General features: G+C 37.8%; 2 protein-coding genes across 4 annotated transcripts in view; one reads left to right on the top strand and one right to left on the bottom strand.

Moving 5' to 3' along the window:
* LOC136882347 (uncharacterized) overlaps positions 1-9570 on the top strand; it is a 37394-nt gene extending 27824 nt beyond the window's left edge. For all 3 annotated transcript variants that reach the window (XM_067154944.2, XM_067154948.2, XM_067154947.2), the window contains exons 6-7: positions 4736-4951; positions 7790-9570. In XM_067154944.2, coding sequence (XP_067011045.2) covers positions 4736-4951; positions 7790-9429 — 1856 coding nt within the window. In that variant the 3' untranslated portion in view covers positions 9430-9570. The remainder of the gene's footprint in view (positions 1-4735; positions 4952-7789) is intronic.
* The window catches only part of LOC136882049 (zinc finger protein 665-like), a 93718-nt gene that overhangs the window by 57718 nt on the left and 12286 nt on the right, over positions 1-23714 (bottom strand). Inside the window, exon 4 of the mRNA XM_068229329.1 lies at positions 18747-19364. Coding sequence (XP_068085430.1) covers positions 18747-19364 — 618 coding nt within the window. The remainder of the gene's footprint in view (positions 1-18746; positions 19365-23714) is intronic.

The raw sequence follows: 23714 nt of genomic DNA, 5'->3' as shown, positions 1-23714 counted from the left end.
CTAAATCAATTAGAGCGAAATTGCAGATACTTAATGACTTGCCCTCGTAATCACATTAACTTTACTATGATAACATGAACCTTAATCTCCAGTTGAAACCTATTTAATTGGTTACAGTTCTTTTCAACATATTGGCAAATGGTCAGGTGACTTAATCATACCATGCCATGGACTCGATTATTTCAGAATGTTATTATTAGGCTGTACTGATTTAAGAAAATAGCCATAAGTTTTGTTCTAGTGGTTGTATCAGGTTCAAATTTTAAAATCCTGTTCATCAGAGGATCTAGTAATTCTGTTATGCAAAGAATGACATGTTTTGTTCTACAAGATTATCCTCAGATTCTATCCAATCACTTAAGTCATAGGTATATATGTTTGTAGAGTACTGTTTACATTGTGTAAACTTATCAGTCATAGGGAGTTAGGTGATAATATGAACTAGTATTAACAAATATTGATCTTATAAGTATTCAACATCACCATATTAACATAATGAAAAACTTCTGTAATTACTTAAGGTACATTAGGTGGTGCCTTTTATCATAAAACTTGAGGCTTGCAGCTGAGGCAAGGCAAGCTAAAGTAATCAGCGTCGCATGCGTCAGTCTTGTCGTTATTTATGAGTTTCATGTCTGTATACATGCGTCAGTCTTGTGTGCATGACTACACGCAAGTAGTTGCAAGCACTCCCCAAGCAGTGTGGGGAACTCCATGTGTCACTTGTGCAATCTACTGTTTCGGAAAATGTATAGACACCCAAGTTAATACGTTAATAAAAAGTTTATCCTTTGTCCCACATAGAGACAAGCTGCATCAAAATTTAGCTTATTTTATTCTACATTTAATTATGTGGAGTAGAATTTTTTATTGTATCTGGTTAAAATTTCAATGCACTTTGATCAAAGAATGTGCCAGTACTTTTTCTATTTCCAATGGAACGCTGACTTTGAAAATTCATAACCTTGTATCAATCTAATAGTTAGCAAACTGTAATGCGTCTTAAAGTAACTTATTGTTGATATGCACACCAAGTGTATTTCATCTGATATTTGTGAAAAAGAATGTTGTAAATTTTGTGAAACAACATTTTAGCATTAGTGAGCGATCATAGCAGTAAAATATTCAGCTTGTTATAAACCTCATGAGAATGTCAGGCTGAAATTAAAACTGCTTATTGCCTGCATGAAATTGTTAATTTTATATTGACTTATATTTAATGGAGTGATTTTGAGAGAAGAGAGCAGTGTACCGGCCAAGCAGTGTTGCCCAGTTGGCCTATTTTCTGTGCCAACTGAACTCTGTTACTGCTATGCATCTGTTTTTGTCATGTAGAGCTACTTCGCAATGAATGTGTTGTGTTGTGGGGTGTAAAATTGGAATGACAAAGAGTGTTATTTCCCCCGATCAGCTTATACTGTAAATACAAGACATTTCAAAAGTTTAACACATCCCTCCATTACTATTGATACCTAGAAGAAAGGGTACACTTCGAATAAGCCCTATCACCTAGCCCTGAGAGAAGACATATTTCAATGAGAACGGGCGAGTTGGCCATGTGGTTAGGAGCGCGCAGCTGTGAGCTCGCATCCAGGAGATAGTGGGTTCGAATCCCACTGTCGGCAGCCCTGAAGATGATTTTCCGAGGTTTCCCATTTTCACACCAGGCAAATGCTGGGGCTGTACCTTAATGAAGGCCATGGCCGCTTCCTTCCCATAGGTCTTTCCCGTCCCATTGTTGCCATAAGACCTATCTGTGTCGGTGTGACGTAAGCAAAAATAGCACCAAAAAAAAGTATTTCAATGAGCTGGCCGGTAACCAAACCTGGGACCATTGTATCTGAAAACCAACATGTTCACCGTTTAGCTATGGAGTGTGACTAAGAGTAAAGAAAAAAATGTATAAAGCGGAGCTCATTATCTCATCGCAAGCCACACATTCGGACACTCAAAAAGAAACTCGAGCAGATCATCAAGCAAGTTTGTCCTGACGTTGAACTCATCTGGCCACCACGCATTGTGAGTTTAACCACATAGAGTCGATATGGGCATATGTAAAACATAAAATAGCTGAAGTGAATATGTCTAACCAGGGAGTGAGAGGAAGGTCAATGGAGGTGATGTGGGGTCTATGCCAATAAACCTTGAGGTCCGTTACTCTTGCCCTATGGAAAAATTGATTGGACACACCAATAAAACTGATAAACATTATTGGGAGAAAGGTGCGCTCAGGAAGATGTCCCCACTATTGATTCTGTTATAATCAATTTAAACAACATTTCATCTGATTCATCAGGCAGTGGTTATGTTGAAGATTGTAGAAGGACTGTTGTAAATCTTTCAAACATTTGATTTCATGATTTATTTTTAAAGTTCAAACTGTGCTCAAATACGTCAGCCTCGTGTTCGTAGATTTACTGGCATGTAAAACAACTCCTGCAGGACTTAATTTTGGCACCTCGATGTCTCTTAAAACTGTAAAAGTAGTTAGTGGAATGTACAGCCAATAACATTATTATTATTTATTAAAGTTTGAACTTTGTAAATAGGCAATGACAACTTGTAAATGCCATGTGATAAGAGTTACCAGTGGTTAGAAAACGTAAAGTCACAGCTAACCCCGTGCACAGTGAAATGGCTTCTCTCATCTTAGTGCTTTCCTTATTTATGAATGGCCCAATCCACTGCAAGAGAATCTCAAAGTCATGTGGAGTTATCCAAGTAAAATCATGAAACAAATCGTTATCTTTATTGACGTTTTGAAGAATATTTAATGTCGTACTCTGATTGCGGAGGAAGTCTGACACCCATCTTTTTCAATTACGTTTGCATTTATTAGCAATAATTTTCAGAGCAGCAGCAGTGGCACTAGCATATTTAAGCTATTTAGACGTCCTTTTCAAATACTGCACGCGCCTCATTTCTCTCTGTGTGAACATGAAGAGGCATGGTTCTTTCAACTCTTGCATCTTGCGGCTTGCAATACAGCATGTGGCATTGCATGAAAGAAGGCACCGTCTAAATGCGCACACTATTTCATTTAATACTTGCTCATATTATCACCTAAGTCTCTATCATTGACAAGTTTATGCAACGTAAACAATACATACATACACGTGATTTAAGTGATTTGATAGAATCTGAGGATGTTCTTGTAGAACGAAACAAGTCATTCATTGTATAATAGTGTGTATTTTTTAGAGGTATGTTTATAATGTTATAATTTATTTGAAATTTTTGTTTGTTTGACAGACGGGAAATTTTTTATATTGCATCTACTTCTATGTTGATGCCTAGTATCTGGCTGTTTTCAGCAGAAATTACTTGTATTTTATGTATTTTCCAGGGTCCTGTGTTCTATAAACATCAAAAGCATTAAATAGGACACAATTTATTAATCAGGGGACTAGTTTCATGCTTCACTTGATGGTTTTCTCAGAATTGAATAGAAGGTTATCTGAAGACTTGTTTTTTTTTTTTAAATATATGAAGCCATCTCTTTTCATTTTCTGACATGCAGCACCTTGTATCTGTTAATTTATAACTATTAGGCTGTACAGTCTGCCAATACCTAACTTTGAGTAAATAAATCTATAAACTGCCCAAAAGAGAAAACATACCTTAACAGTATTATGCAGTAGGATAAACACAATGACAGATCATTGTGAGAAGAGAGAGTAAGAGAAGAAGAGACAAGGGCAAAGGTCAAAAGATGATTAACATTATCATATAGGTGGCTTCTTTCATCATCAATCCCCATTCTTGTAAACACTTTTTTTCTCAGCACCCAATGACCTCATTCCTACCCTGGTTTTATCAGGAGGGTGGGCAACCAATACTAATTGAGGTGATACCCTGACAGATTTTCAAGCATCAATGTAGGAAGTGTATGATAAGGCAAGACTGGGTGATGTACTGCACTGGTAGACTTGTCGCACCCCTTTCAATTTGGAAGTTTGGCGCTAGATGTCACTATGTGTGCTGAAAGTAGTTGAGTTAACTCAGTAGCAAAGGTTTCTATCACTTGTCTGCATGCTTTCATGTATATTTTCAATGTGTTGCTGGTTTTAAACAAGTAAAATAAAGAAATAAATATACTAACTGGATTAAAGCCACTTATATATATTCAACAAAGCGTGACGCACTCAAGAAACTGTCGACAGAGGGTGTGAATCAGTAACTTCCCTTCCAACCACCACAGCACAGCGCAACAATTCCCAAGTCCAGTTAGTGGGGTGTCTGTGGATAGTATGGTCGTGACTTTCACATTCCTCTGAAGAATTTCTTTGCTCACTGTTGATGGTAGACATTCAATCCCCTGATGAAGGTCAATGTCATTTGGTGCAAAGCTCAGCTTTGTTAAATATATAAGTGGCTTTAATCCAGTTCGCATATTTATTTCTTTATTTTAATACAATGAGTCACAAAAACCTATGTTCATTAATGTAAGTACAATATTTTCCTTGTGAAAGTTTTTGGGACTCCTTAATTTATTGTTTTGTTGTGTGTATTTTTCTCAATTCATTTGTATTTAGTAGTTCTAATAGACAATATTGGATGGTTTCAATGTTCTTTATGAGGATTTCGTTATTCCTACGTCAATACAGCCTTGAAAGCAGGGTGCGGCATCTGTCCCATAGTTTTGGGTCACGTACCGCAGTACTCTCAAGGGTGAAATGCTGCCCTTTGTATCGAGTTTTATACTGTACGAAATTGTTTTTCCTTTACTTTTCAGTTATAAGTTTAATAATGCCACCTGTATATAAAAAAAGGAAGGGAGCAAAGCAACGTGGCCAATGGAGTACCACTGACCTGCTAGAGGCAGTAAACAAAATTAAGAAAGGGAAAATTTCTATTCGGGAAGCCGAGCGTCGTTATGGTGTGCCAGAAAGAACTATACGCAGACGCATGACCACAGGAAATATGGGCCGACCTACTCTCGGACCTGAAGGTATTTTCATAGACAAATATTGTGTTTGAATAAAATCTATTATTAATTTGTCTAATTCTGTGAAGCGGCAGCTAGTGTTGCTGGCTGCCACGGCAGAGGTCCGGGTTCAATTCCCGACTCTGCAATGGGCATTTTCTGTAAGGAAGGAATTGGAATTTTTTAACCCCTAGAGAGCGACCTCCATACATTGTAAAGACCTATTGATACACGCTGCTGACCTCCATGCATTGGTGTAGACCCCTGTAGGCCTAAATTCAGTTTGTTCTAGCTTGTAAAGTTTTGAAGTTGTTGAGATGGAATCGGTATATTTTTGAAGATGAAGATCTCTGCCTTCCATGTATGTATGAATTGGTCTGAATCAGTGTTTTATTTTTCTAAGTAAAGAGTTTGGAATAGTATGACCTCTTTCCATTTGGGAACATATAAACCTGAACTTCTGCTAAAATCTAGCGAATGTATGTTTCATTTCATGACATTTCCTTATGTAGATTGATAGCATAAATCGCCATCTCTTCACTGATATGAACATTTACATCATCTGAAGAGGATTCCTACAATTTTTTCAATACCTTGAAAACCCTTCCAACTTGTAATTACCTGACTTGCTGTCACTTTGAAATACGATATTACATGGTGCAGAATGATGGTGAAATACGATATTACATGGTGCAGAATGATGGCACTGTGCAGTTTGAATGAAAGAGAAGTAATTACATACATACATACATACATACATACATACATACATACATAATCATTATAGACTGTTATGCCTTTCAGCATTCAGTCTGCAAGCCTATGTGAATTTACTAAACTTCGCCACAATCCTTGATTTGCAACCAGTGTTGTGGCCTCATTTAGTTTTATACCTCTTATCTTTAAATTGTTAGAAACAGAGTCTAACCATCGTCGTCTTGGTCTACCTCTACTTCTCTTTCCCTCCATAGCAGAGTCCATTATTCTCCTAGGTAACCTATCCTCCTCCATTTGCCTCACATGACCCCACCACCAAAGCCGGTTTATGCATACAGCTTCATCCATCAAGTTCATTCCTAAGTTAGCCTTTACCTCCTCATTCCGAGTATCCTCCTGCCATTGTTCTCACCTGTTTGTACCAGAAATCATTCTTGCTACTCTCATGTCTGTTACTTCTAACTTATAAGATATCCTCAGTCCACCCAGCTTACGCTCCCGTAAAGCAAAGTTGGTCTGAAAACGGACCGATGTAAAGATAGTTTCGTCTGGGAGCTCACTTCCTTCTTACAGAATACCGTTGATCGCAACTGCAAGCTCACTGCATTAGCTTTACAACACCTTGATTCAATCTCACTTATTATATAACCATCCTGGGACAACACACAACCTAAATACTTGAAATTATCGACCTGTTCTAGCTTTGTATCAGCAATCTGACAATCAATTCTATTGAATTTCTTACCTACTGACATCAATTTAGTCTTCGAGAGGCTAATTTTCATACCATACTCATTGCACCTATTTTGAAGTTCCAAGATATTAGACTGCAGGCTTTTGGAACAATCTGCCATTAAGACCAAGTCGTCAGCATAGGCCAGACTGCTTACTACATTTCCACCTAACTGAATCCCTCCCTGCCATTTTGTACCTTTCGGCAGATGATCCATGTAAACTATGAACACCAAAGGTGAAAGATTACAGCCTTGTCTAACCCCAGTCAGTACCCTGAACCAAGAACTCATTCTACCATCAATTCTCACTGAAGCCCAATTGTCAACATAAATGAATTGGATTGCTTTTAGTAATCTGCCTTTAATTCCATAGTCCCCTAGTATGGCGAACATCTTTTCCCTTGGTACCCTGTCATATGCTCTCTCTACATCTACGAAACATAAACACAACTGCCTATTCCTCTCGTAGCATTTTTCAATTACCTGGCACATACTGAAAATCTGATCCTGACAGACTCTCTGTGGTCTGAAACTACACTGGTTTTCATCCAACTTTCTCTCAACGACTGATCACACCCTCCCTTCCAAGATGCCAGTGAATACTTTGCCTGGTATACTAATCAATGAGATACCTCGATAGTTGTTGCAATCCTTCCTGTTCCCTTGCTTTTAAGTGAGAAGTAATTAAGTTATAATAAATCAGATGATAACAGTAGCACCAAAACGAGACTGAACTGAGCAAAGTGACAGTGGACGCATGGAACACGGGAGCATGTTGCACGCAACCAAGTAATAGGCGACAGAACGCACCAAAGTACTTGCCCTCATTCTCATGAACTAATGTTCCCATTAACCTGAGAGTTGTGCTAAATGAATCTTTGAACAATTGTTCCTATTTCATCCACTCAATGTTTCTGAGACAATGTTTATCCTATTTTTCATGGCATTGTGAAACAACCCATGCAAATACAAGAAAGTCACTTTCATTCCGTAAAAAATGTAGAAGGTCTCTTCTCCATTGGTGGACTACAAGGTAAATATAAAGTCAGGGGATGTAAACTACATTCCTTTGAGTCTCTACTGTAAGCTTTTGAAAATAATCTAAGCTAAATTACTCTACCAGTGAATTTTACAAGAAATCACTGCATTTTCTAAGTGCTCACACCTGAATATCTTCTGTCCACTGGGTAAAGCAGCGCTCAAATGATCTTCGTCGCTGAGGGTTTAGAAAATTACTGTCAATACAGAACAATGCAGCTATAATTTATAAGACAATAGGTACTAATTAATTTATAACTTTTAAAACAATTTGTTCCAGCCATTAGATAGGATATCTATCCAGTGTCCAAAAGTAAAATAGTCTATGATGCGAGTTAAATAATTGGTTATATTTGCTTTTTTTTTTTTTTAGGTGTCTTTGGGGAAGAAAATGAAAAGAGACTAGTAACACATATCCAGAAACTTTGCAGCGCTGGTTTTGCCCCTGACAAGCAAACAGTACGTCGTCTTGCATATCAGTTTGCTGAGAAACTGAAGTTAGGCCATAAATTCTCTGACAAGAAGAAAATGGCTGGCCCAGACTGGCTTAACTCCTTTTTGAGAAGAAATGGAGAACTTTCTTTGCAACAAGCAGAGGGCCTATCCACTGCAAGAGCCCTGGGTATGAACAGAGGATCAGTCGCCTTGTTCTTCAGTTTATTACAAGATATTTTTGCAGCAAACAATCTGCATATGATGCCAGGAAACATTGCCAGTATGGCCGAGAGCAGAGTACAGCTGATCAACAAGACCGGTAAAGTCATTGCAATGAAAGGCTGCAAAGATATGCAGAAAGTTACCAGCTCTGAAAAGGGAGAAACTGGGACTTTAATTGCCTGTTCATTTGCGGATGGAAGCTTCTTGCCTCCAGTCATGATTTTGAAAGGGACTAACAATAAGGCTGAGTTAGAGGATGGTTTGCCTCCAGGGTCAGAAGTTTTCATGAACCCTAAATCTAGTTACATCAGTAGTGACCTCTTTCTGCGTTGGTTTAAAACCCACTACTTGCACCAACGCATGCCCGGAACCAATCTGCTGATTCTAGATGGGCATTGCAGCCATACCAACTCCCTGGAATTTCTGACTTTAGCAGAAGAAAATGATGTGATATTGCTTTGTTTGCCACCACATTCAACTCATGCACTGCAACCACTAGACCGCACATTCTTTGGGCCATTCAGGCGGTATTTCCAGTTGGGGGCTGATACCTGGATTAGGACACATCCCAACAGAAAGCTGACGAGACACCAAATGGGACCATTGGTCGGTAGAGCCTGGGAGAAGGCAGCATCTGTTGGAAATGCTGTGATTGGGTTCAAAGCAACAGGTATATTTCCTTTTGATCCCAATGCAATTCCTGATCATTTCTTTAGAATTTCCGATAATGTTTCAGACATTCCATCTACATCTTCCTCTTCCGGCTCAAGAGATGATAGGAATGATTCCCCAGAGCTTTCAACATCAAGTACCTCAGAAATTTTATCCGAATTTCCAAAGAATAACAATCCTTCACCAGAACCTTCAATATCAAAAGCCATAGAAATCCCAAAATTCCCAAATAATAAGAATGGATCCCCAAAATCCTCATATTTGAAGACAACAGAAACTTCTTCAAAATTCCTTCAATCAATAAGTCCTATTCCTGGTCTGCAGAAAGGAAATAAGTCAAGGAAGAGGTCAGCTGAAGTGCTGATGACACCAATAAACACAAAAAATAAACAGTTGTTTTGTGCTCAGAAGCAGAAAGGGAAGAGTGCCTCTGTGGTGGATAGCAGACTGGTAAAGAACTTTAGTTCTGCAGGAATCCAAGAGGAATGTTCTGAAGATGAAGTTGACAGTAATAAATGTGTGGAATGTTGGGAGAATTATTTTGTGACAAAGAACAAAGCAGGCTGGATCCAGTGCACAGTGTGTAAACACTGGCTACATGAGACATGTACAATTTATGGAGAAATGTGTGGTGATTGTGGAAGGTCCAAAGTGCGCCAAAAAGTTTTAATTAAGAAAAAGTAATGGTTAAACAGTAAAACAATGGAACTATGAAAAATGAATAACCGTGTAATTTACATTTAATGATTCTCTAATACTATGTACCATATTTAGCAAATATTTTGTACATATTCTCCACATTAAATGTTAGACTGTTCATAGGAATATGTACTATTACATCATTTCTACCTCATTGCATCATCTTTCCCAGGCTGGTGGCATGTCACCCGTCCTTGTGGCAACTCTCCCGTTATGCATCCTTCTATTCGTTGGTTCATAATAGACCTGAATAAATTTTATTTAACAAGCTAAGTGTTAAATAATCAAGCACAGATGTAGTTATTCCCTTTCAAAAAACGTTGCCAATCTCAAACAGTTACTACAAAAATACATGTACTTAATAGAAACAAGTGACGCGTCACCCAGTCTTGCCTTTAGAACAAAGTTGGGCAAATACAGGAAAGGGGAAGAGATATAAGATATGATGGATAAAGGTGACAATGTACTAGGTAAAGAGGGTAAACAGACCAACCTCCAAAACAGTTTCCATCTTACAAGCTGATTTATACAAGAGTCTCCAATTTTACACAACTGTCAAAAACTTTATCCACATGATCATTTGAAGCTCGTCAGCTTGATATTTTGAGCAAAAATTTACTTTGTGCAAGTATTTAGGCAGATGATCCAAAATTTCCTCACTTCATATAAACATTTTTAACCGATTAGAGCGAGAATATTTTTAGAACAGTTGCGTCTGCTGGGGCTAAATATTTTACAAGTCCCCTCTGAAATAACTGATAACACTTAATTTAGTTCACAAAACTGGTACAACTAATATAACTACTAATTCACTGTTATAATTAGGATTTGTATGTACCAATACACTAAGATACTCTTAGATAAATAAAATTTTAGAGTTTTTCCTCATCAGATTATGTGGTTCAAAGTTTATTTCTCTGTGGTAGGCTTTAAAACACTGTTCTAGATGAAATGGAACCTTACACATATTACACTGACATACTGTCTCTGATATTTTCCCTTTTACTGTGCAACTTTATACAGGGTGAAGCGACATTCGCGCACTCGGGCGTCGCAGCGCGACCCCTCACATGCAACAATTAAAAAAAAGTCTCTCACAAAAGTTTGTCCCGCGAGTACATCCGGCAGAAAAAGAACGTTGAAGAGTGGCAATCTGGCAACACAGTAACAACATGTAGGGTAACTACCTCTGTCAGCACATACTAGCCGTGCTGTACAGTTGGTGCAGTGAACAGAGTTTTGGGTTAGCATGCAGGAGGTCGAGGGTTCGATCCTAGGTTGAAGCGCACTTTTTTATTTGCAAATTTCCATCGGACATTACATACTGTAATACAGTAAGACGCCGTTTCATAGGTCACGTGTATCCTACATTTACAAAATTTAGTAACGCTGAACACGTAATGCATCTAGTACATGAAGTGGTGCGAATAAATTCACGCCCACGACGTGGAAAGGGCGTCTTTCAAAGCTGACCAATGAAAACAAATGTTTGTGCATTTCTAGAATCGTAGTATGTAAGTGCAAACGGTTTCCAGAGGACCCGCTGCAATCGCCGTTAACGATTAAGATGCCAGATACCATACCACCTGGACTACATTTACGAAATAAATAATATACGCCTTAAACCAGGATCGACCCCCTCGACCTCCTGCATGCTAACCCAAAACTCTATCCACTGCACCACCTGTACAGCACGAATGATACGTTGTGAGAGAGGTAGTTGCCCTGCATGTTGTTACAGTGTTGCCAGATTGCCGCTCTTCAACGTCCTTTTTCTCCTGGATATACTCGTAGGACGAACTTTTGTAAGAGACTTTTTTTTATTGCTGGCATGTGAGGAGTCGCGCTGTGACGCCCGAGTGCGCGAATTTCGCTTCACCCTGTATTTCTAAAGCCATAGAAACCCCAAAATTCCCAAACAATAAGAATGGATCCCAAAAATCCTCATATTATAAGACACCAGAAACTCCTTCAAAATTCCTTTAATCAACAAGTCCTATTTGTGCTCTTCGATGTGAGCAAACTTTCTTAAGAAAGGCCATCCTTGCTTGTGCTAGCCTGCGTTTTATGTCTGCCTTCCTTCTGCCATCATTAGTTATTCTTCTACCCAAGTAACAATATTCATCTGCTTCCTTTAAGACTTAATTTCCTAATCTAATATTTTCTGCATAACCCGACTTCATACGACTCCATTCCATTACCTTTGTTTTGAACTTACTTTGTTTCATCTTGTACTCTTCACTCAAGACTCCATCCATACCATTCAGCATCTTTTCCAGATCTTCTGTAGTCTCAGATAAAATAACAACATCATCGGCAAGCCTCAGGGTTTTGATTTTGTCTCCTTGGATTGTGATTCCCCTTCCAAATTCTTCTTTGATTTCCTTTAATGCCTGTTCTGTATAAACATAGAAAAGGAGGGTGGACACACTGCAGCCTTGCCCCATCCCTTTCTGAATTGCTGCTTCGTTTTCATAACCCTCGATTCTTATCACTGCAGACTGATTTTTAAATAGATTGTACATAATTCTTCTTTCTCGGTACCTGGTCCCGATCACCTTCAGAATCTCAAATAGCTTGGTACAATCAACATTATCAAATTTCTTATCTGGATCTATGAATGCCATGTATGAGGTTGCCCTTCTTAATTCGATCCTCTAAGGTCAGATGTAAAGTCAGGATTGCTTCACATGTTCCTACATTTCTTCTGAAGCCAAATTGATCTTCTCCCAACTCATTTTCAACATGTCTTTCCATTCTTAAATAATACATGTTAGAAATTTTCATGCATGAGATACTAAGCTAATGGTGCAGTAGTTGTGCACACTTGTCAGCACTGGCTTTCTTGGGAATATAGATGTTGATTCCCATAGAGAATCTGAAATAATTGTCCTGAATGAGTAAATTTATAATACCATTATAAATGGTCTGTTATTGGACATTATACATTTTCCAGCTTACTCATTCATGCTTGCCAGCATTTCACCCCAGTGTGCTGCTTTCTTGGTGAGGATCCCAAACACTATCTGCATATTCTAATAATGGACAAACCATACTTAAGTAACTTTTCTCTTTTAATTCTTTGTTGCATCCTTTAAGTAGCCTCATTATGACATGTAACCATCTGTATGCTTTCCCAACAATGTCATCCACATGACCCTTCCAGTGCAAATTACTTTCAAATCTGCCATCTGTATTTGCACTTGACATCTTTTGGGATAACTACCTCATCCAAAGAATATTCAAATTCAGTTTTAAAACTCCTGTTTGTAAATGTTGTAACAGTTGATTTGCCTCCATTAACATTCATATTATTTTCTTCAACCCATTGTTGGATACTCTCAAGATCCCTTTGTAATTCTGAACAATCCTCAATGTTATTTATTTCCCGACAAACAATTATGTCATCTGCATACAATCTTATTTTTGATGTTATATTATTCCCTAAATCATTTGCATATATTAAGAAAAGTAATGGACTGATTATACTACCCTGTGCAATTCCCATCCAAACTTTCTCTTCCTGCGGTACATTATTTCCTACTTTGCCTTTCTGAACCCTTGAATTTAGAAAATGTTTTTATCCAACGTGTAATCCTTATGTCCAATCCTATTCCCTCCAAATTCCTTAATAATATTCCATGTTCCACTCTATCAAAGGCTTTGGAAAGATTTATGGCTATGCAATCTAACTGGTCTCCTGAATCCAACTGATCTGATATGTCCTGCTGAAATCCCACCAGTAGTGCCTCACAAGCAAATTTCATTCTAAATCCATACTGGCTCCTTATGAACCAATTTTTATCATCACATATCCCTCTGATGTACTTTGATATTAAACTCTCCAGTATTTTGCAAACTATACTGGTCAGGGTGATTGGTCTGTAGTTCTCTGGTTTCCTTTCATCACCCTTTCCTTTATAAATCGGTATTATTATAGATTCCTTCCATTTCTTTGGTATTACACTATTATTTATGAGAGTCAAAGAGAAATTTTAAATAAGGCACTATGTACCACCCCATTGTCTTTAATACCTCCCCAGTAATTTGATCACTTCCTGCTGCTTTTCTTTGCTAAAGCAGTTGTGATTTCTCTGAAAATATCTTCATTTGTGAATGAGAAGCTTCTTGTTTCCCTGTGTGTGTCTCCCTTTCTGTCTTCTGTTTCAGTTTCCAACTCCTGACAATCTTCTACTGAATCTTTGAATTCCCTACTAAATAGGTTTGCTTTCTCAATGTCTGTTGTATAGTGTTCACCCCCGTCTCCCACCATTGTAGGAATTTGGATTCCTTTTCCTTTCTGATTCGTGATGCATGAATACAGCCTTTTCCATTTCCCTTTGTGGTCATTACCCTCTTGAAGTATGCCATTGCTTCGTTTTTCACTCTATTCAGTTCCCTCATTAGCTGTTTTCTAGTTTCTCTACCCTCTTTGATTTTCCTGTTTACTATTCTATATTTTCTTTTTAATTTTCTTATTTGTGTTCTTTTAGATTCTGATTTTTCCAATAATTCACTGATATTTCATTTAATCATTCCAACCTCTTGGGGTAGACACATGTGTGGATTTGACCCAGTTTCTTTATTTTTTACCTTTACAATTGGCGTTATGTCACACTGACACTTGTGATGATTGGATGGGAAAGGGCTAGGGGCGGAAAGGAAGTGGCTGTGCCCTTAATTAAAGTACAGCGGCAGTGTTTGCTTGCTGTGAAAATGGGAAACCATGGAAAACCATATTCAGGGCTGCCTACAGTGGGGTTCGAACCCACTATCTCCCACATGGAAGCTCGCAGCTGCACGCCCCTAACCATACAACCAACTCCCCTGGTGACCCAGTTTTACGGCCAAATGCCCTTCCTGGTGCCAACAGTATCTGAACAGGTGTTTCTACAGTGGCTAGTACTGTGTGTGGATGAAGATGTGTTTTGAGACAAACAAAAATGCCTATTCAACAAGCCATAGGAATTAACAGTACACAGGTAAAATCGACACCCTGCTATGAAATCAAACCTGGGGCCCCCTGAACTGTAAGCTATTTATGAAAAAAATACAATATGTTAAATGTAAGGACAGATTGGTATGGGAAGAGAGAACAATAGAAAGAGGAGAAGAGTCTAAACATTAGAATGTAAGAGGACAAGGAATATATTGACATCTTCATACTTTAATGCTCTTATAATTTCATTTCTGCTTCCAATTTCATCAAGAGGGTGGGCGTCAACATTCAATAAAGGCATTTTGACAAGTATGGAAGAAAAATAGATGGTGTTGATGATGGAGCCCATCTATTTGACGACAGCAGTGCATGAGGATATGGAGATTGTCCTCATCATTTTGTTTCCATGAATAACAGTTTGTCCTCTTCCTGTTACTTACTCTTGCCCACTCATTTTTCTATGTTTATTATATAATGTATTCTTTTCTTGCTCATTTCCAGTATTTATCAAACATTTAGTTATATGCATACTTGTCTAGAATTGTAAACAAGCCCGCTGTAATGAGTGTATCCACCTTATTATATGTAAAGAATGCCAGCTTGGCAGGATAAATAAATTATTCATCAATGAATTAAATGGGCCAGTGTATACAGCAGAGGTATATAACAGCTATTCAAGTGCTGGTAATGGAAAAGTACTGGTGTAACTACTATACTTACAACATCTGACACAGCCATGTCACCTGATGACAACTTATAATCTGTCCCCAACCCCGGTAGGTACTAAAAGGTTGATGGACAAACAACTCCAGAAAACTGCAGAAATAGACCTAAATTCTTTAATACTATGGCCATGAACAATGATGAAGTGAATGCAAGCATTTTTGAGCTACGTCACCTCTACGCAAGAGGAGCAATTCACGGCTTTCATCACTGTATTTGTAATAGAGGTTTTCATCAGATATCTAGTGACTGCATTTGTGAAATCAGCAGCTCATATTGTTCACTATAGCTCCTGTTCAACTGCACACAATGAACACTTCCTCTTTATCATTATCATTATGCAAAAGATGAAACTCATCGCCATAAGACCTATCTGTGTCGGTGCGACGTAAAGCCCCTAGCAAAAAAAAAAAAAAGATGAAACCTTGTATTAACAGTGAATTTATCTATTTTAAAAATCATATCTACACATTGTAAAAATATTGATTACCTTCACTCTGATAACCTAAGGAATGAAAGCATTGACGTTAAGTGGTTCAATAGGTACCGTACATGACTTACTACCCAGGTCCCATCACCCTCTGTACGTTCACAGTAATCACACTCCCATGTAAGAATGTATTCATAAACTACTCTATGGGTATAATTTTCTCCAGAATATGCCATCATTTTGTGGCTGTACACTTTCCCATTTACAGAACAAATACTTGCCAGGGCTTCTGCTCTCATGTAATATATATCTGCCTAATACTATGACAATTTGTGCTATGCTATGTTCAGTAGATTATCATTTAGCAGATTTTGCAACCACTGGACAGGTTTAAAATAATATAAGCTCTCCTTCACCCCTCCATTCCAGTCTCCTCAACTCAATCCTTCATTCACTTCAGCCATATGTCTCTCTTTCCATTCATCCCCTGCCACTCACTTCCATCTAACTCATTATTCTGAGTATCAAGTCTTTCAAGTTTTCCCCTTTTTGTACTTCACTCAAGTCTCTCTCTTCTTGCTCTTCCTGCTCCTCATGGATTCCTTTGCACTTTGCTGATATCTCTTTCTTTCATTATCATAGTTTCTAGTACTAATAATAACCGTACAGTGGCCTAAACTACAAAGAACAGGCATTGTGTTTTGGTAAAATTTGGGCTGCCTGTATGTCATTTCAGTATTCCATTTTATTTCAACGGATGGCAGAGAAACTAACCACTGTTGGGCATTCTATCACGGAACTGAAAATATCTTCATTGCACATACCCGAAATGTTTTACTACCACAGTAGTACCATGTGCGGTGGATTATATTTAAATGTTTCAGGTTAAAGGTATATTATGTTGCCTAGGCTAGAACCTCCTTGGATCAGGCAGCAACACTCCCATCTCTCACTGATGGGTTCTATGATTCAAATTCCAATCACTCGATGTTAGGCTTAAGCTTGACAAAGCAGAGGCCGGACAGGATTTCCTCCAGGTACTCTGGTTTCCATCATCTTTCAGTCCACCAACATTCTCCAATATCATTTCATCTGCCAGTCATTAATCACTGCCCCAGACAAGTGCAACAGGCTTCAAAAGCTGGCATAATTCCTATCCTCACTGCTAGATTGGGCTTCATTCAATACATTGCTGACCCAGTAGAATGAATGGAAACAGGCTGTGTCATCGCCATAAGACCTATCTGTGTCAGTGCGATGTAAAGCCACTAGCAAAAAAAAAACAGGCTGTGGATTTTCATTTATATTGGTGAAGCTAATTACAATATGTAATTAAATGCACTCCTAGATATCCAAGTAATAGCCTATGGAGATGATGTGACAATATAGGAAGAAAATCAACAAAAATTGGAAGAACATCTAACTTTCTGGTAGAGGGTAATTGAAGCAGGCATGGAAATAAAATTAACAAAAAGTAAAGTAATCAAAATCAGTAGAGAAAACAGAAAAATGATAGATGTAATGAAAAATCCTTAAATAAGTAGGAAGAACAAGATGATACAGTCCTTGTAATCATGTAAGGAACTACACACTTTTAACACCGCAGTATTTTGTTTCCTCTTCTGAGGTTCCACTTCAAATCCTTGCCAGAGGATCATCTTTGGTTGTACCGTTCCTTCTGTGTATATGTCATCAGAATATTCCCTTGTTCTATTTAATACTTTCTCAAAGCTATGGCTTTTACTACCGCTGGCATCTTTTATTAACCTTATACTCAGTTTAAATTTAATTGATAAAAACCTCATTTTGAGCAAAAATTAATTTCCCAATAACGTTAGTTATGGATGCATATTTCTGATTATCTTGATGATAATTCATTGAAGTTTACTACAGAGTTCATAATACGTTTGCTGATCATTTAACACAGATCTTTTGAGCTGTTTTAACTATGTGCAATCACCAGGGACCTTAATTTGATATCAAGCCAAAGATTAAATATAGCTGGAGCGTACATGACAATAGATGATGTGCGCACATCTAGCAAGCAAAGTATTTACCTGGACACGTCAGGGAGTCTCTTTTGAATATAATTTTTTTTATTTCTTTACGTTACACCAACACAGATAGGTCTTATGGCAACGATGGGACAGGAAAGGCCTAGGAAGTGGAATGAAGCGGCCATGGCCTTAACTAAGGTACAGCCCCAGAATTTGCCTGATGTTAAAATGGGGAAACCACAGAAAACCATCTTCAGGGCTGCTGACAGTGGGGTTCGAACACACTTTCTCCCGGATGCGAAGTCACAGCTGTGTGCTCCTAACTGCATGGCAAACTCACCCAGTTTGAATGTAATTAGGAAGAACAAAAGATGAACCACTTCAACAATTACAATAATATTTATAATTCATATTATTTTACACATTATGTGAACTAGAATGCACCATTATATTCATTTATAATGTCATAAAGAACTTATGTGTACACTGATCAAAATTATGTAAATTAGTATACACTATTTATAAAAAATTTAATACTGTGAATGACATTCCTGTAATTACAATACACAACCAAGAGAAAGCAACTGAGCAGCCAAGTTACTCATGTTCATGATATACTTGTACCATTTTCTCAATGATCCATATTACCTGCCCTTCATTTAGTATGTTCTGGCAGAGTTGTTGGAGTCTTTTCTTTTTGCTGTCAAAAACACCAAGTGGCTGCAGCTTAATGGGGCACCTATTCACGTAAATGCTGATTTCTTTGAACACCTGGGCAAAAGATTTTGAAACCATTAGTTTAGTGGAGAATATCCTGTTCCATGGGTGGCATGATTCTAGGATCTTGGACTGGTGAATATCTTTTTTTTCGGGAAAATATTCACTTGCTTGTGTGTTAAAACCCGGTAGAAGCTGGAGTGGAACTCATTGCTAGGGTCATAGCTACCTGCCTTGTTCTTTAATAGACACCAGAGATATTTGAAGCAGTATGGTGTAATGAATGCATTTACAGTTGTGATCAGCAATTTGAACACTAGCTCTAACATACTACTGTATTTCTTAATTTTAAAAATGTTAATATGCCTTTGTTACCATTATGTCCTTACCGCAAAATACTCAGTTTAGAATCCTCTTATCATGTGTATTATTTTTACCCTATACATTCAAGTCACCCTGCATATTCCCAATTTTCCACACATGGAACAAAAACTACTCTCCAGTGTGTACATTGCTGTGCCTTTTAAGGTGCGACGATCTTCTAAACAATTTCCCACAAATAGAACAACAAAATGGCCTATTTTCAGTGTGTGTATCTTCATGCAATCTTAAGTTGTGCGATGTGGTAAAGGATTTTCCACAAACAGTGCAACAGAATGACAAACATTGAATATGCTTTTTCTCATGTCTAAGTCTACTCGACGAACTTCGGAATGTCTTCGTACATTTCGAACATTGAAAAGGCTTGCTTTCAATATGTACAATCTTATGTCTCTTTAGTAAAGATGACGTTCTAAAGCTCTTTACACAAACCGAACAATGAAAGGGCCTACTTTCAGTGTGTATAGTCTGATGGCTCTTCAAATTCGATGCCGTCCGGAAACTACTATTACATACTGAACAAATGTAAGGCTTCCATTCTGCATGAATAAACATGTGCGTCTTTAGGTGACCTTGTTGGGCAAACATATTATTGCAGACTGTGCAGCGGTACGGCCTGTCTCCTGAGTGAGACAACAGATGGCGCTTGAAATCACTTCGTCGATAGAATATCTTCCGGCAGGTGTCACAGGAATGTACTGTTGCACCAGTCAAACTACAGTTCTTTTTCACACTGAAATATATCCAAAGTATATTACAATTCCCCAGGAACTACCAAACATAAACAAGTATACATCTGTACAAATATGTAATTGTACGTTAAAAAAATAACAAGTATGTCGATAGATATTGGGCTGTAACAAAATTTTAAAACTGTAAGGAATATCATTTGAAGAGAGAGATGACTGTAACTTGTTAATCACCACTACAAAAAGCCTACATCAGTATAGGGCATGACCAAATGGAACCACCCAAAAAAATTATTCTTATACTCTGGTTCCTGACTCCACATATTCATTGACAGTAATTCCCTTTCTCACTCCTCCATGTCTTCCCTTAGTCTTTAATTTCCACACTAGACCTTGCATTCACATTCTTGGCACTTCTAATCCATCCCTCCTAAAAAATTTACCTTACAGATATCATGATTTTACTAGTGTCCAATAATATGATGTTTGTTTGTCCAACCCTCGGCCCGTTTCCCTATGGGGTCGGGTATGAGGTGAGATGAGCCTGTCGTGGCAGGTTTTATGACCGGATGCCCTTCCTGATGTCAACCTCATCAGAGTAGTTAATAAGATGAAATGAGTGTTGTGATGTATGATAGTAGGGAGAAGGTGAAACCTGGTGCCAGCACATAGCCTACTCCTGTTGAAGAGCACCAAGTTATCTGCTCAAGGCTTAACGTCTCCATCCAACGGACAAATGACCATCAACAGCGTCATATTGCCCTCACTCCATATGAGCACTGCAGAGAGGTTTGGAATTTATTCCAGGCTTTTGGCATGCAATCTAGTGATTAGACAATGTATAACACCACCTCCCCTACCCTGCTGGCCAACATTCTGATGGTGAAAATTTTTCTACCAACCGGACTCAAACTGGCTAACCTCAGTGTCAGATCATTCAGACTTCAGCACCATAGCGATCGTGGCCACCCTGGCCCAATAATATGATATTTTCCATCATTTTTATTTCTTTTCAATTCCTTCTGCAACAAATGGGGATGCATAGAGACAAATATTACCATAACAGAAGATGACTGTGATACACTAAAATCAAGAGTCACAACTTACGCTAGACACTGGAAATGAGTTTTTGTAATCCAGATAACAATATATTTCAGCATATAGAAGTCATGTGCCAATGTCTATTATCAAAGCCAAAGACAACCAAAAATGTTCAAAGATGATCTCAAAGTGATGGGGACACTCCCTTTAGAACCAATCCTGGACCAAGTATTCTAATGGTTTTCAGATCATATTAATGCTGATAACGTTCTATTGCTAGCTCATATTTTGGTTTTTCCCTGATCTGACTCTTAAGGCTGGCTCTCACAATCTCAAAACTAAGATCTACAAAATATTCTCCAGCCAAGTTTTGCTTAATGGTGATGACATATCCACCTATTACAATCCTCACTTAAGAGATCATGTACCCCTTTAGAGGTGTTGTATCCCTTTAATTCGCAGGCATTAACTGTTGACATGCCTCTGAAATAATGCACTTTGGGAGGACATTCACCATCAGGCAGACTCCCAGGACATGAATTTTTTTCAAACTCTCTGTGGCAATGCCAACAGGGATGGCACCCCAGGATATGTCAGGCACAGATATTACAGCTGACATATTTTTTAATACCTTCTATCCATTCCCTACATGTTAGACTTCTGTGTCAACTGTACTGATTTTAGAGCAGATTTTTTTTCTCTCTCCTCATGTTCTTTCTTATATCACAGATTCAGTATTTGCCAGAACTTGTGTGTTTCCATTGAGGTTTAAAAATTGCCTCATTTTCTTTAAACATACAGCAGGTCTGTGGCTACTGGATGTAATAACAACAGGGGCCATGTAGAACAAAGAATGGATTACCTGTTATCTCCAATACTATACGTGAGATACAGTGCTCCAAATGTACATTCCACTGAGCACGAAGTAACACCTAACGCTTGAACTTAATTCTGGCATACAGAACATCATATAATATGGAATATGACTAGAATGTTGCAGTAATTCGTTCAGTAATCATCTGATCATGGTGTCAGCACTGGTGATGAATTATGGGGATCTTCATTGGTGGTACATCATGTAATTGATAAATTAAACTTGGATGTATATAAGTGTTGATAATGGAAGGGATTGTTCAGGTTCAGCAATGAACATTTTAAGAAAATATTCCTTAGTTTCCATAAAGTATCAGCTGACCTAATTTTACGTGAAAAATTATGCCTAGATTTCATCTTACTTCAGACAGATTACAGTATATTATTGCCAGGAGAAACTGAAAGTCTCTTATCAGCAGAATTGATGTTTTCACTCCCCCGTCCACAGCCACCTGTGTATGTTGCTACCCTTGTCAATTTCTATGTCCTTCTGAGTATCGAGACAATTCTAACACTTCTCAATGGTAATGGAACATACCCTATTAAGGTGAGTACAAGTAAAAAAAGGGAAAACTTATTTTTACCTACAAAAAAAAATGTGGTCAGAACCTGGAGGTGTATCTACAGCTAGATTGTTCACTATGTACTATTATATTCCAGGAAGGAACTGATATTGCCATATTTTCTCCAAGTCTGAAGTTTTATGCTTTCATAGCTGAAAGTTAAAAAAAAAATAGACATGAACCATGTCATCAGACTGACCAAAGATGGGAAAAAAATACAAATAATAAAAGAATAAAGAGCAATGATAGAAACACAGACAGAAATTAAATAGGATTAGGATAGAGATAGGGAGAGAAAATTAAATTAAATTTGGGAGAAGGACAGGCAAATGATTAAAATAATATACATAAAGTAAATGAGACAAGAGTAAAAAGAAATAATGGGTCTATGTGCACAACCGGTGTAATTGGTGCCATTGCCGGTGCATATCCTGCTGTTCTAAATTAGTTCCAAAATTCTTCAAATAACTGTGAATCCTTGAGGTCTTGCTTGAGCAGGACATCAATATGAAAGATTGGAATTTTCAAATGAGTTATTTATTATATTTTCATGTTCTATATGTTTTTAGCTTTAGGTGGTAATTACAGATGGCAATATTTTAGAATAATAGGTCACTCCAGAAATGCTTTGCACTGGTGTTGTATCCATAGGTTTGGAATTACTAAGGGCAACTCGTCACTACTCTGCTGCTTTTCAGCTGTCATTTCATATTCAGTATTTTATTCAGAATGACATTTGTACTTTTTCATCAAAATATTTATTTCTTAATTTACATCATAAAAACTTAAATAAACAATTTCATTGACATAACCCATTTCCAAATTTCCTTTGTTATCATCTATACTACATGTACAGTGAAAGTGATCTCACTTGTATAATACATTCCCCATTTCTAAAGTTTGAAGTACCGGGCGAGTTGGCCGTGCGCGTAGAGGCGCGCGGCTGTGAGCTTGCATCCGGGAGATAGTAGGTTCGAATCCCACTATCGGCAGCCCTGAAGATGGTTTTCCGTGGTTTCCCATTTTCACACCAGGCAAATGCTGGGGCTGTACCTTAATTAAGGCCACGGCCGCTTCCTTCCAACTCCCAGGCCTTTCCCATCCCATCGTCGCCATAAGACCTATCTGTGTCGGTGCGACGTAAAGCCCCTAGCAAAAAAAAAAAGTTTGAAGTAACAAGATTTTCTGCTGTACTCAGCAATTCTGGAACATATAAATATGCTTTTTTAAATATATTTAAGTGTTGATTTTGCCACTTAGTCCTGCTTAGAATTTCCATTCTTCAATTAATATGCACAAAATCTCAAGAGGCAGTCCAGACAATTCAATTCCTCCGAATTCACAACTAGCTCTTGCTGACCTCTGTAGCATTCACATTTGATAGTATATATTTTTGCTGTTCCCAAATTCCAAGAGGACATTTTGCATGAATCTAGTGATATAGATTACGAAATGATGATGCACTCAAGATAAGAAAACTGAGAATTTTTAGTGCAATCAAAGTTTCAAAAATTTAATAATAAATTCAAGTTTCATTCCCAAAATTGTCACAGATCTTTCTTAAATAATATACCTTAAATTCAAAATACACTTAGAGCTGTGCCATGCATATTGTAAATGAAATGTTAATAGATATACCTAATCAAGAAAATTGAATAGAAAGAATTGGTTTCTTCACAACAGGTGTGATGAAAAGCACGACTGTTAACTAAAAAAGTAATTTGCTGAATTCTTCGGTCATGAATATTAAGCAGAATTTTTATAATTTAATTAGCAAAATACATAAAAAGTTGTGTTTGGCAATTGCTGACCCATGCTATTAGTGTTTACAAATGTTAATATAATTCCTTGTTCACCTCGTGATACCTCTACACTACAGAGATACAAAATTCCGAATCAATGCATCCAACGGGGTCA

Source organism: Anabrus simplex, chromosome 10 (genome assembly GCF_040414725.1).
Source record: "Anabrus simplex isolate iqAnaSimp1 chromosome 10, ASM4041472v1, whole genome shotgun sequence".
Lineage (NCBI taxonomy): Eukaryota > Metazoa > Arthropoda > Insecta > Orthoptera > Tettigoniidae > Anabrus > Anabrus simplex.
Note: the sequence above shows the minus strand (reverse complement) of the source record. Positions and strands in the feature narration are given on the sequence as shown.